Source organism: Cydia fagiglandana, chromosome 3, assembly GCF_963556715.1.
Source record: "Cydia fagiglandana chromosome 3, ilCydFagi1.1, whole genome shotgun sequence".
Classification (NCBI taxonomy): Eukaryota; Metazoa; Arthropoda; class Insecta; order Lepidoptera; family Tortricidae; genus Cydia; species Cydia fagiglandana.
The window spans coordinates 10663124-10675487 of NC_085934.1; the positions used below are offsets into that span (position 1 = coordinate 10663124).

Consider the following 12364-nt stretch of genomic DNA (forward strand, 5'->3'; position numbering starts at 1 on the left):
GTAATTCTTGACAGGTAATGAGTTATATGTCGGAATTTCGTGACAATTGTAGTGTTTCTTGTGATAATTGTCATAAACATAGCAAGAGAAATATGTTTTTTTCCGATATCATAAAGTTTTTTTAATAATACAATGATGGTGGCAAACAGGAATACGGCCCGCCCGATGGTAAGCGGTAACCGTAGCCCATGGATGCCTGTGACGTCAGCAACAGTGATTTTACAATTCGTCGCACCTGTCACGTTGGTGAAACAGGGGCCTGGTAAGTAAGCATTGGAATAACTTTCCTGTGGGTTCCTCAAAGGCTCAGCCGCCATTGAGCACTCATGTTTCAAGACGTACTTAAATTTATGTATGTCGATATTTATTCGAAACGACGCAGACTCATAAAAACGGCGGCTGTTAGGGCTCCATGTTTAATGATAAAAAAAATGTCCCGAGCACGACTTCTCGGAATCTTTAGATGATACGTTTTTTCGTCACGATTTTAACAAGTAGCTTTTAAATACATTTTGGTACTGATTATAACCAGTTTAAGACACCGATTTAGAATAACTACCTCAGCTTTCCTCCGAAGAGATAAGTTCCTCCATATATCCCGAGGACTAGTCCATCCAACCTTTGCCTTGTCCGCTCCGCAGTCACCGACACTACTAACGCACCTACTAAGTTTAGTCTGTTGGCCGGAGCCATTACTAAATGCTCGATTTGGCATTCTCTTCACATTCAACTAAGCAAAAACCAAATAGACACTAGAAAAGTAGGTAATCACAGAAACTTGAGACGATTCTCGCGCGTCACTACTTGTTGTGAATAGCAAAACATTCACTTTACAACTGTTCATTATTTGGATGCGTCCCAATTAGTAATAATCCTCTCACATCTTATTGTTACGCATAAAACTATAGAAACACAATTAACAATGCACTGGCACGGTGGTTTAAAACAAACTGTAGTAATATGAGGCACATTCACGTCCGTCAGTTTGGAGGTTAAGTTACTGGCGATACCGGCTGCCTGCCGGCTGGCTCGAGCGTGCCCTGCGCCGGCCCGCCCCACACGGGGCGAAAACTATTAACCACCTGTCTTTTTATTTGTTAACGATACTCCATAACTGACACAAAAAAAAAACCTTAAACTAGTGGAATATGAGCTAGAATTAAATGGCTGGCCAAACTGTCTTCCTTTCGGAGTTTAAAAAGATACGTACTAATAGGAAACGATACTCTAGGATTAATACTGTAACTCAGAGCATTAAGAGCTATAGTCAAGTGGCCGTACACATGTGCCTTTTAGAACTACAAAAAAGTGTTATCTTTAGCCGATTTCAACTAAGCAAAAAAAGGATCAGTTATTATTGTATTAAAACAGTTTTACGACAGAATGGAACAGAAATTGAACAACAACAAATAAATCAATTGCAACAGTACAAGATATATTATAAAGTGTACAAAAAGTAGAATAAGTAAATGCTATTGACCGATATTTAAACCAATTAATTGGTACAGCTACAACGGTACAAATATGTGAAACCAACTCACACTACAGTCTACAATTAACTATTCAAACGTTAAAGCGGAAGTTGCAAAATAAGTGAACCTACATCTGAACGCTACGAACGCGCGTGTGTGGATCGACCTCTTTCATTCAGGTACGAGTTAATTATGGTTATAGCTGTATACAGGCAAAAGGATCCCAGACCCGTCACACTCATGCCCACCAGACACAAAAGCGTTAACGAATCTATAAAGAAGTAAATCCTTAATAACGATTACTTAAAATTGGATCTTAAAGTTTTTACAAGAAAGTCTATAATTGACTACGTTCGAATGCGGTTAGCTTTTTGCGGTATCGAACGAAACAATGCAAGAAGAGAACGTGCCCCAACTGCTTTAGCCATTGGTGAATTTAAAACCAAATCCGTTTTCTGAAGAAGTCATTGTATTGGAATGGTTAAATTCCTTGTGTCGTAATGTAAGTACAAATGAACAGTAGTCAGACGTGGCTCTATTATTAGGAGTATTTGTTATCGGTGCAAGTTCTTTGACACATCCCAGCGAGATAATGTTGCCGATAAGGAGAGTTGAAGAAATATTATGATAGACAATACAAATACGAGTTTTGCTTCAAAGGATCTGTCAACAAATTGAACAAGGAACTAGTACATATACCTACTCGTAATATCCGTATTCCATAATCAACATTTTAGGAAAAGTTTGTTATCATTTTCGGGTAACATATTATTTGACAAAACGTTATCAATATTATCTATACCCATTAACGATATCTCTGTTTGTTTGTTGTTCGTCAAGAGTATGTATATTGATGTTTATATTAAGTATAAGGCATACATTAATGCCTTTAAAAGATAACCTCTTGTTAACACTAGTTGGCTTCAATGCCTTCAATAACTGCATTGTTCCCGATTTTCAGGTCAGGGGGCGACCGTGAAACAGTAGCGACTGTTTAGTGAATTCGACATATGCGAACAGCATGGCTGCCGCTGCAAGAAGTTATTTTTAACCCTGTAGAGTAGGGGTCAGTCACCCGTTCTCTCCCCGGACCAGTCCTATCACATGGAGAAACTGCGTGGGAATATGGTGGGATGCCAGACATGTCCTTACCGGGAGGATAAAACACTCGGTAAAAAGACAAAGTGAATTGTAATGCTTTTGTTAGCCTTATGCAGCCCAGTCACGACACACGATAAAGTACATAACTTGGAAAAGATTTGCTAATTTTGTTACGATGAGGATCCAAGGAGGTTACTGAGATTATTTCTAGGACTTCAAAATTAGAGAAGATTGTGTTTGTGTTTGTGTATTTCTTAATGAATTACCTTTTACACTTTCTTCCAAAGGTTTAGTCGATAGCCTAAAGTAACCACGTATACCACGAGATTACGAGTGCAATGTTACCTACACTATAAACGAGGTAATTTTGGAATTTTAATTTAATATCTATCTTATCTACAAGATTCATTGTTGTTAAGGATAAGGTTCTAGTCAAAGGAATATTCTATTTTTTTTTTACGATTTTACAAAGAGAGTACAAATCAACTTTCTAATATAGTATATCCGTGTGTAACTTATTCTCAAATAGTTAATAGGGAATAAAGAGGCATTAATAATTATGCAGTCGATCGCAGAACTCGTCTGAAAGACTACTATGTAAATGTAATAAGGACTAGCTACTTACAGCATGATGAGTTATGCAATACAACACCTGACACGGGTGGAGCGTATCGATTGAATGTAAACACAAACCATTATATTCTTCTGAGCGAGTAAACAAAACATCCTTTAATTGTTTAATCATGTCATATGCCTTGTTATTGAATATTCAGCGTAAAAATTTTTGAATTTACATTACCTACGACGATATAAATGAGGGAACAAGCGTCGTATCCCTACATTCAAAGAAATAGTTTGTTCAAATGTGACCCAAGGTGTAGTTATGCTTATCGATACTTAGATTAGGATTCATATGTACAAGAGGGTTGCTGGCGTTAAAATAACGACGTCTCCCTTTTTCGGGGTAAGCTATTATTGGGGAGAACAGTAAGGGTGCACAAAATTTAATACGGCAGGGGACTCACCGTAGCCGTATCGGTGAGGGTGACGGTGGCTGAGGTGGGCCCGTTCGGTGCATTATTATTGAGAGATAAGCCGGCCGTCACCTGATTGTTCGCATTTTGTTCGATTATACGCTGCCTCAGGGCCAATCGTTCCAGGCTAGCCAAGCGGTGAGATCCACCTGTGCCTTCTCTCTCCCTCTCCCGTAGGCTGCCCGTGCTTCCAGCACTGAAGGACCCACTGTACTTTGGAAGAGTCGGAGGCGGCACAGGCCTTGCAGAGCCGCCTCTCCCCAGAAGCGATCCACTTGACGTGTACGCGTAGCTGCTCGGGGTGCCAAGAGTGGCAGTCCGCGGAGCGGCTCCAATCCCATTTAGGGTTCCATTCGTACCATTGACAGCGCCACCATTCACCGTGGTCGTGGTGCCGTTCATCTCCTTAACATGTATTCCGTCATGCGAGTGTTACGAATCGGACACACGCACTGAGTCACTGTGAGAGCACTACGATACGATCGCGATTTGGAGCGATTGAAGTAGCGTACGAGCCGAGTGCCCGTCGGAGGCGGTTTGACAGCTCAAGCGGTACAGAGGCGCGCGGGCGGGAACCGGGCGCCCCGCGCTGACGCCGTCGCCGGCCGGCACTCACGACCCTACACCTCCGCCGAGGATTCCTACTGCACGAAACCCCAACAGAGGGTTGAAAATGCAATGCTGCCCTTTCAAGGTCAACCCACAAATTCCGGACGCATTCAGTAGCCAAATAATCGCAATCCATATACGGATTAGCAGGCTTACAATAGGTACGTTATTTTTGTTACAAAAAACAATTCGCGGAATTTGGCATAACTGGTCATGAAACATGGATATCATCAGGATATACAATATTTCTTTTAAGATTTACCATTAGGTAAGTACATACATACTTTAAATTAAAATTATCTAAGATTTACCTGAGCTAAGTACATTTTGAAGCGAAGAAGTGTTAGGCACATTTTGAAATGGATGGACGCTCTTAATTGTTTTTCTTATCAGTTTTAGTAATAACCAGAAGATTCCAGGAATAACACACTCAGTTCAACTGGGTAATTTTCAAAACAGTACATTAAGCTACTCAACTAATCACCTAACTCATTTAAAACTATGCCAAAGATATTGCGGAATATTAACGACTATCATGAACTGTGAAATTGTTAAGAAAGTAGATCGTACACGAGTTTCTTTCGTAATGGATATACGATTGTCATATTTCACTCTCCGAGGGAAACAATGACACAAGTATCGTAGGAGTGTATAGACACATGTGACGTTCTAAGGGTGCGATATTGGGTGTAAGTTAATATTCAATGAAGAACGGATGTGTCTAGTTCGATGAACTGACCCAAGACGCACGATGACTAGGGGACCAGCGGAAGTATTTTTAAGGTCGAACAATAGTGCTACGCTCAGTTACTCTGTGACAGGAGTCTAATACAACGGTATCTAGTCGGATTATATTCAACAAATACCCTAAAAAAGTCAATTCATGCACTTATACTACGAAATCAATTTGATTGGTTTCATTGATTTGATAATTTGGGAATATCGCAACCAAACCTTACTTTGTTTTACGGACACATTGATCACCAGACAACGTAGCTGCATCTACTAGATAACGTTTATCTAGTTAGCCACTTAGGAGGATACATTTAAAAAACCGGGCAAGTGCGAGAAGGGTTCCATACCATAAAGCGAAAAAAAATGCAAAAAGAAAACGGTCACCCATCCAAGTACTGACCACGCCCGACGTTGCTTAACTTTGGTCAAAAATCACGTTTGCTGTATGGGACCCACTTAAATCTTTATTCTGATTTTAGTATTTCAACTGTCTAGCTATCACGGTTCTTGAGATACAGCCTGGTGACAGACAGACGGACGGACGGACGGACGGACGAACGGACAGCGAAGTCTTAGTAATAGCCCAAGTAGCATTGCAAGCTGTATATAAGCTGTATTAAAGTTTATTTGTATACTATAAGCTGTACAGTTAGGCTGTACAAAGGCTGTATAAGCGCTTATACAGCCCTTATAAGTAAAAAAAGGGCCCAAATTATACAGCCTTTGGCGTTATTAGAGCTGTAGAGTAGCTGTATAAGCAATACATAAGCTGCATAATAGCTGCATTACAGCTATATTTCGGTGTAACAGGAAACCTTAACACTACAGATAATCTCTTATAAGTACGATATAAGAATATAAGTTTTAAATGAGTTATAAGAAAGAATTACGAGAGAATAATAATCATTTAAGAAACTAAAATGTCTTAATCTTGTTCATTCGTAATATAGTAATGGCGACAATAAAGTGTTATAGTGGATGGTAAAAGTAAAAGTAAATATTATACAGGACTTGAATGGAATATTACCATTATTAGTAAGTGCGGATTATTATTTATTGTGAACCTGTGTATCTTTTCTGGCAAAATATTTACGCGCCTACAAAATAACAAAGAGAAACCATAAGGAAAATATCAAAAATCGGTAAAGTTACTGTTTGTTTTTAAGGTTAGAGTATCAAGAATATTTATAAATATTAATTCTAAGGCTAAACAATTTATTTTAGCTGGTAATCATAACACGGGGCGTTAGTCTGGTAAATATTTGCAAGTATTTCTTTAATTATATTTTCAAATACGTTTTTTTTTATTGTAAAATGGCGACAATTTTTAAACAGCCTACAGGATAGTTGGATAGCATTATAATCTTAGTAGCTGTGCTGTGTAATAAATGGAGTGTCTTTTACAGCTTTTGTAATTAAAACAGCTTTATAATAGAATATTTGTATTCGTTTGGCTGTATTTCGGTTCTCCGTACATAAGTTATAATTCTCTTTAGAGATCCGTATAACAAATAAAAAACCTGTACTGTAACTGTCATATATTCCTTTAGTTTTATAATACACTTATTTTCAGAAATCATTACACTACTATACTTATACGAGTGTAAAATTACGCCAAAAGATTGTTATAAGCGACTCTATCAGTAATACAGAAAAAAGCTGTACTATAGCTGCCATTTATTCATTTGGTTTTATAATACCCTTACAGACAGAAGTTATACAACTACTATTCTTATAGGAGAGTAAGATTACGCCATAAGAAATAGTTTTAAAACGGGGTTGACAGATACATTTGTACAGCTACAAGTGCCAAGTGATACTACAATACAGCCTGTATACAGCTTTTACGATAAAATTAGTTTGTAGTGTTTCACAACACTTAATGTTTTAAAACGGAGTTGACAGATACTTTTGTTAGCTAAAAGTGCTAAGTGTTACTACAATACAGCCTGTATACAGCTTTTACGATAGAATTAGCTTGTAGTCTCTCACAACACTTTTAGTTTTATAGTAGATTTTTTATATTCTGATAAAGCACCCCATGCTTCCGCAGAATCCTTTATAATGATTTTATACAGCTTGAGCTGTATAATGTCTGTAAAGTACCTTTTATACAGCTTAAATCTTTTCTGACACTCTTATACGTCCCTTAAATCACTCTAAGTTCTTAATTGGCTGCTATATTGATGTTGCCGACACTTCCATGCTACTTGGGAGGGTCCCGTTTTACCCTTTGGGTACGGAACCCTAAAACATCATCTCTGCAAAGTGAAACCTAATAAGTAAATTTTCGATAAAGCAATAGTGAGTTAAACCATGAATGAGAGACTACATTTCTGCTTATATAATAACTATTAAATTAAAAAGTGGAAAATACCTTTTCACTATATCCAAAAATAACAATTTTATGCCAAAAATGCTTTAAATACATCATTTTGGAAAATAGCTGATACTCTGTAAATGCTAGATCGATTTCTATCAAACATAGCTAAGAAGAAAACTCACTTTCGCGGTACAAAAACACCATCGAACTCAGTCCATCCGTTAGAGAGCTACAGTGACACAGACAGACATCAATATAACACTCCTCTCAAGAAAATTCAACACACGTTATATATTCCCTGATTTACATTAAATAGGTATGTACGTCTATTTTCTTTCTAATTCTATTCTACTCATGTACTTATCGGTTTATGGTATTGATTCCATATGTTCACTATAATCAACGACTCAAATTATCCTTATCATCTATCCAATCCATTTAGAGAAAATTTGAGCGCATAACTGTACCTACTTTAAAAGTTTGCTAAAAATCATTACTAATTAATTAGTCTACATGATGTTGATGAGTTACAAGTACTATAAAGGTCCATTAGCAATGACAAATAGAATATTCGTAATTAACAGTACAGTTATTTGTCTTTATGTTATGCACTAAAGAACCTTTATAAAACTCAAGAGTATATGATGTTGTTTAATGCTACCATGAAGTAAAACTCCAAGACATGCAGATGCAGATGATCCATAGAGTGCTCGACAATAGCGTGGCGTCCGACAAGCAATTCACGGCTGATGGTAGCATTTTTCGTATATCGCCACGGAAAAGATCCGCTGAATACCGTCCAGTATGTATTTGCGAGAGTGACAGTGCCTTATCCATATGGATAATAGATAAAAACACTACCATTGTATGCCACGCCACTGCCCGTGAAGTAATGATTGGACCCAGCCAGCTGAATCATGAATGGGGAAGTGTTTTAACTTGCCTATTCCTTAAAGCGGGAAGCACGTGCTGTCCGCGTGTGCCGACTGGCTGGTCCGGCGGCGATCGACCGCCTCGCGCAGGCGCGCTGGCACCCCACAGACCCAAAGCCCTCAACCCTTACTACTAACACGCCCACCTATTTCCCAAACGTCTACGACCCCCAGAAAGTTTTGTGTTCATAAGACCTTCTACTATCAAGGATACCGGGACGGGAGCCCCTGCTGCGGTGCAATTGCGCCGCGAGCATCACGCTTGTTGAATGTCAATATGGAATTCCCACCAACATCGAAATTTTTCCAAATGCGTAATTTAGACTTGCAGTGCATTTCGATTTCTTATTGGCGTCAGGGTGTAGCGGGCGGCGTTTGACAATACAACCACAGATTAAATTCTTACGAACTGACACAACATGGAAACAAACAAGTTACTTGCATGGAAATATAAACATTACACCCATAATTGCAGCTACAAATAAGTGTCGGAATAGACATTTCCGACACTTCTACCTTAAAAGTTACTGTATCATCAATACCGCAGTGTTTTTAACCTGTGGGTCACGTCCCTCTGGGGGGTCACGAAGCCTCTACAGGGGGCCATAGAGGCCAACAAAAAATTCAGAGGTTACAACAGCAAAGGGAGGGAGCAGCTTCTTTTTTCATTTCAAGGGTGTGGCGAAAATCGAATCGAAAAGCGTCACGAAAAAGGTAAAATATATGATTTTGATTAATGACATCAATTGCATATTGCATCTGAAATAAACCCATTTTACAGACGCAAACGCCACCTAGTGAGCATTGTATTTAGCATCATAGCGATACGTTACAATCAGTATGCAGTATGCCACATAAATGCAGCTACTTGCATGCACCGCGCTCATAGTATTAATAACGCAAGCCGTCCGCTAGATGGCATAAACGTTAACCAGTAGAAAATTCTGCGGAAAACTTTTACAAGTTTTATATCTACCTATTGGCGCGATGGTTTTCAAGAAGTACCTACCTGCCTAGTTTCTTTTTGGGACTAAGTCTATTTAAATGTTCAATTTTGTCTTTCTTAATCTTAACCAATCGCCTCAGCTAAGAAGCCTTAGATATTAGGCCCAGTTTAAGTACTTACAGTGTCTATACCCAATAAGTATAGGATTAATTTTATATTAATAATTTCTCAAAGTCTTCTTCGAATGTAATGCTTCCCACTTTTAAATTTTTAAATAAACCAAATTTCGGCACATTGATGGATTCCGAACGCTATATAGCTACTCATATAAATAAAACTAAATTAATATATTACATATACAATACACATATAAATACACTTGATCTAAGTATATGTATACGCAATTACTGTGATATTACACATACCTGGTACATTATAAAGCGAGATCGAGAAGAAAGCGAAAATGAAAATCTTATGAGCGGCGACAAAGCAAGCATTGAATTACATTAAACGAGATATTTTCTCACACATGATCGATAATGTATATTCAAAATGGGTTACACGCAACCAGGCGTATGATAGAGATTATTAAGTGAAGTAAATTATGGGTTCCAACTTTCTATAAAAGTAGCAAACTTGATAATGAATAAATAGGGTAAAAATAAGTTTGATAGCTTGAAAGGACGTTTCGGGAGGAAGTTAGTAATAGTACATTACTACAGAGGCCGGGACGAAAGGGGTTGCCGGCCGAAGACATATAGACGGCCGAGCGAAGCGAGGCCGGATAGGTCTGAGCGCGGGCAACCCCATTTCCCGCCGAGGTATGTATAGTGCTTTTCTCAAACATGCAATGAAATAAATAAAATAAAAAATCCACGAAACCCAAGTTTTATTTATAGAAAAAGCTAAAAGTAAACTATACCCAAAATATAACCAACACGTACCTATATCATCACGCGTATGTTTTACACGAGTCGTGTATTTTTACTACCCGTATATTTTCATGTATCTTTGATTTTTTCGCCTTGTATCCGTCTGACTGTCGTTTTCGTCACATAAGTTTACATAGTCTTTTATGTTGATATCATGTTTCACATTCATCGTTGCTTTATACATGGAGTAAATAAGTATAATTTCCACAGTGTTGACGAATTTGTACTTACATTCATTTAAAATATGCCACAAAACTGTTTCTAATAAACTGTAAGCCATTTTTCTTAGTTTCTCAAATAATAAAATTGCCATAAGCAACCATATACATACTTCGTCTTTGACTTAGCGGCAGAGGCAGCAAGTTATTTAAAATCAATTTTGCTTACGCTGCCAATTCCAACACCTACGATTACAATTAATATTAATTTCATTATTTCGTCGGAACTCATATTAAAGTTAAAAAAAATCAACAACGCACCATAAATCCAATAAAACAGAATGAAAATTTTTCAACTTTACCTCCATAACAATTTTAAAAAAATAACTACGCGTGTTTGAGTAGACCTTTTTACCGCTAACGTTTAGATGAAATATTTTAAATGTTTTTATTTGTGTAGTTAAATTAAAATTTAAAATTATAGACTTTGGTTAATAATGTATTATTTATTAAGTTCATGTTGATTTTATACAAATAAAACTGCAAATTATAGCAAACATTGTTTTTTGTTTTTTTTTTATAGGCGTAGTGGCAGTGTCATTACGAACCATAAAGCAAATACTGCCTCTAGTTTTTTTTTAAATGGATGAATGCCACGATGCTGTGTCACAAATATCTGTGAAATGAAAATTAAAAAAGAGGACTTTGCCGGCCTAGGCCTGCAAGATTCGTATGAAATTCCATTAACTACCTTTTGTCCTAGCCGCACCTGAAACGTCATACTTCGCAGCCTATTATAAGGAACATAACATCAATATTTCATTGCATGTTTGAGAAAAATATTATATTATATGATACCTATTAGAGATCAACTTCAACTGCCGTGACGCATTAACATTGAAATCTTTGCACCTACTTACTGTAATTTTATAAATCTGTCTAGCTCCGATCCAAACATAGAGAAAAGCCAGGAATGAGCAAAACAAATCCAGATATGACGCAATTGTTCAAAAATAAATATATGTACTAAAAAGCACACGTAAATAAACATTATTTATGTTATGTCGAAAGGCGGTTTCGGCTCGGCCAGTCAGTTATGTACCGTTTACCGTAACATTTTTTGCTAAGTAGGTAGGTATCTTGAAGCGACTTCATTTTTAGGGTTCCGTACCCAAAGGGTAAAATAAGACGCTATTACTAAGACTCCGCTGTCTGTCCGTCCTTCCGTCTGTCACCAGGCTGTATCTCACGAACCGCGATAGCTAGACAGTTGAAATTTTCACAGATGATGTATGTTGCCGCTATAACAAATACTAAAAACTACGGAACCCTCGGTGGGCGAGTCCGACTCGCACTTGTCCGGTTTTTTAATGATAATAATGAGCCGACATCGAGACATTTTACATCGCGTTGGATTCGTAGATATAATATAAGCCAGGTCTGCTTGAGGTAGATCAAAGGTAAACAGGATAAAAGATAAATGACGCAGGTCAAAGAGTCTTCCTAATCAACGTAGTTATTAGCATAAGAACATTCAGAACATTTAATAACCTTGTTTGTCCAAAACGATCTTCTTGATCTTCGGCATGATGGCTCTAAATTGAATCATGAAAATGTCGTTTATCGGACAATCAAAGCGATGTTATGATGCGATCGTTTTGATTACATCCTGACGCATTTGAGTTCGCGATCGGGGAAATTATTGCCATCGCTTTTTGAAACCGAGGGTCGAACGCTCGGGCGAGTCAGGTTGTCACGGATCTCCTGTTATATTTTCCTCCGGTTATATTTTCTCTGGTTCGCCTACACTTGGTAAGCAAATAAAACAACGACACAGAATCATAATATATGTACCGCATGTATGGTTTTGGAGTTCCGAAAGAAAGTTTGTTGAACTTTAAACACGTTGAACGATATTATAAAGATGTTGAACACGCCTAGTAAATCTGAGGAAACGTAAACACAATTCGGAAACGTGTAATCAAGTATGTATGGAAATAGAAATCAGATTCGTTTTTGTAATTCATAATCATAAACCTTACTTTTAGGCCGGACGTAGAATATTTTTTACCAGTTTGGCTTGCATTTTTCAAGTGGATAACTTTAATTAAATCCGCAATTG

At 37.7% G+C, this 12364-nt stretch overlaps 1 protein-coding gene across 4 annotated transcripts in view; it reads right to left on the reverse strand.

Annotated features, from left to right (window-relative positions):
- LOC134680073 (septin-7) overlaps window positions 1-12364 on the reverse strand; it is a 49585-nt gene that overhangs the window by 32097 nt on the left and 5124 nt on the right. For 2 of the 4 annotated variants that reach the window (XM_063539095.1, XM_063539094.1), the window contains exon 1: window positions 3599-4141. The exons of 1 other annotated variant lie outside the window; for it this stretch is intronic. In XM_063539095.1, the coding sequence (XP_063395165.1) occupies window positions 3599-4009 (411 nt within the window). In that variant the 5' untranslated portion in view covers window positions 4010-4141. Of the gene's footprint in view, window positions 1-559; window positions 755-3598; window positions 4142-12364 lie in introns of those variants that run through there. One more of the 4 variants, XM_063539096.1, reaches the window with a different exon arrangement.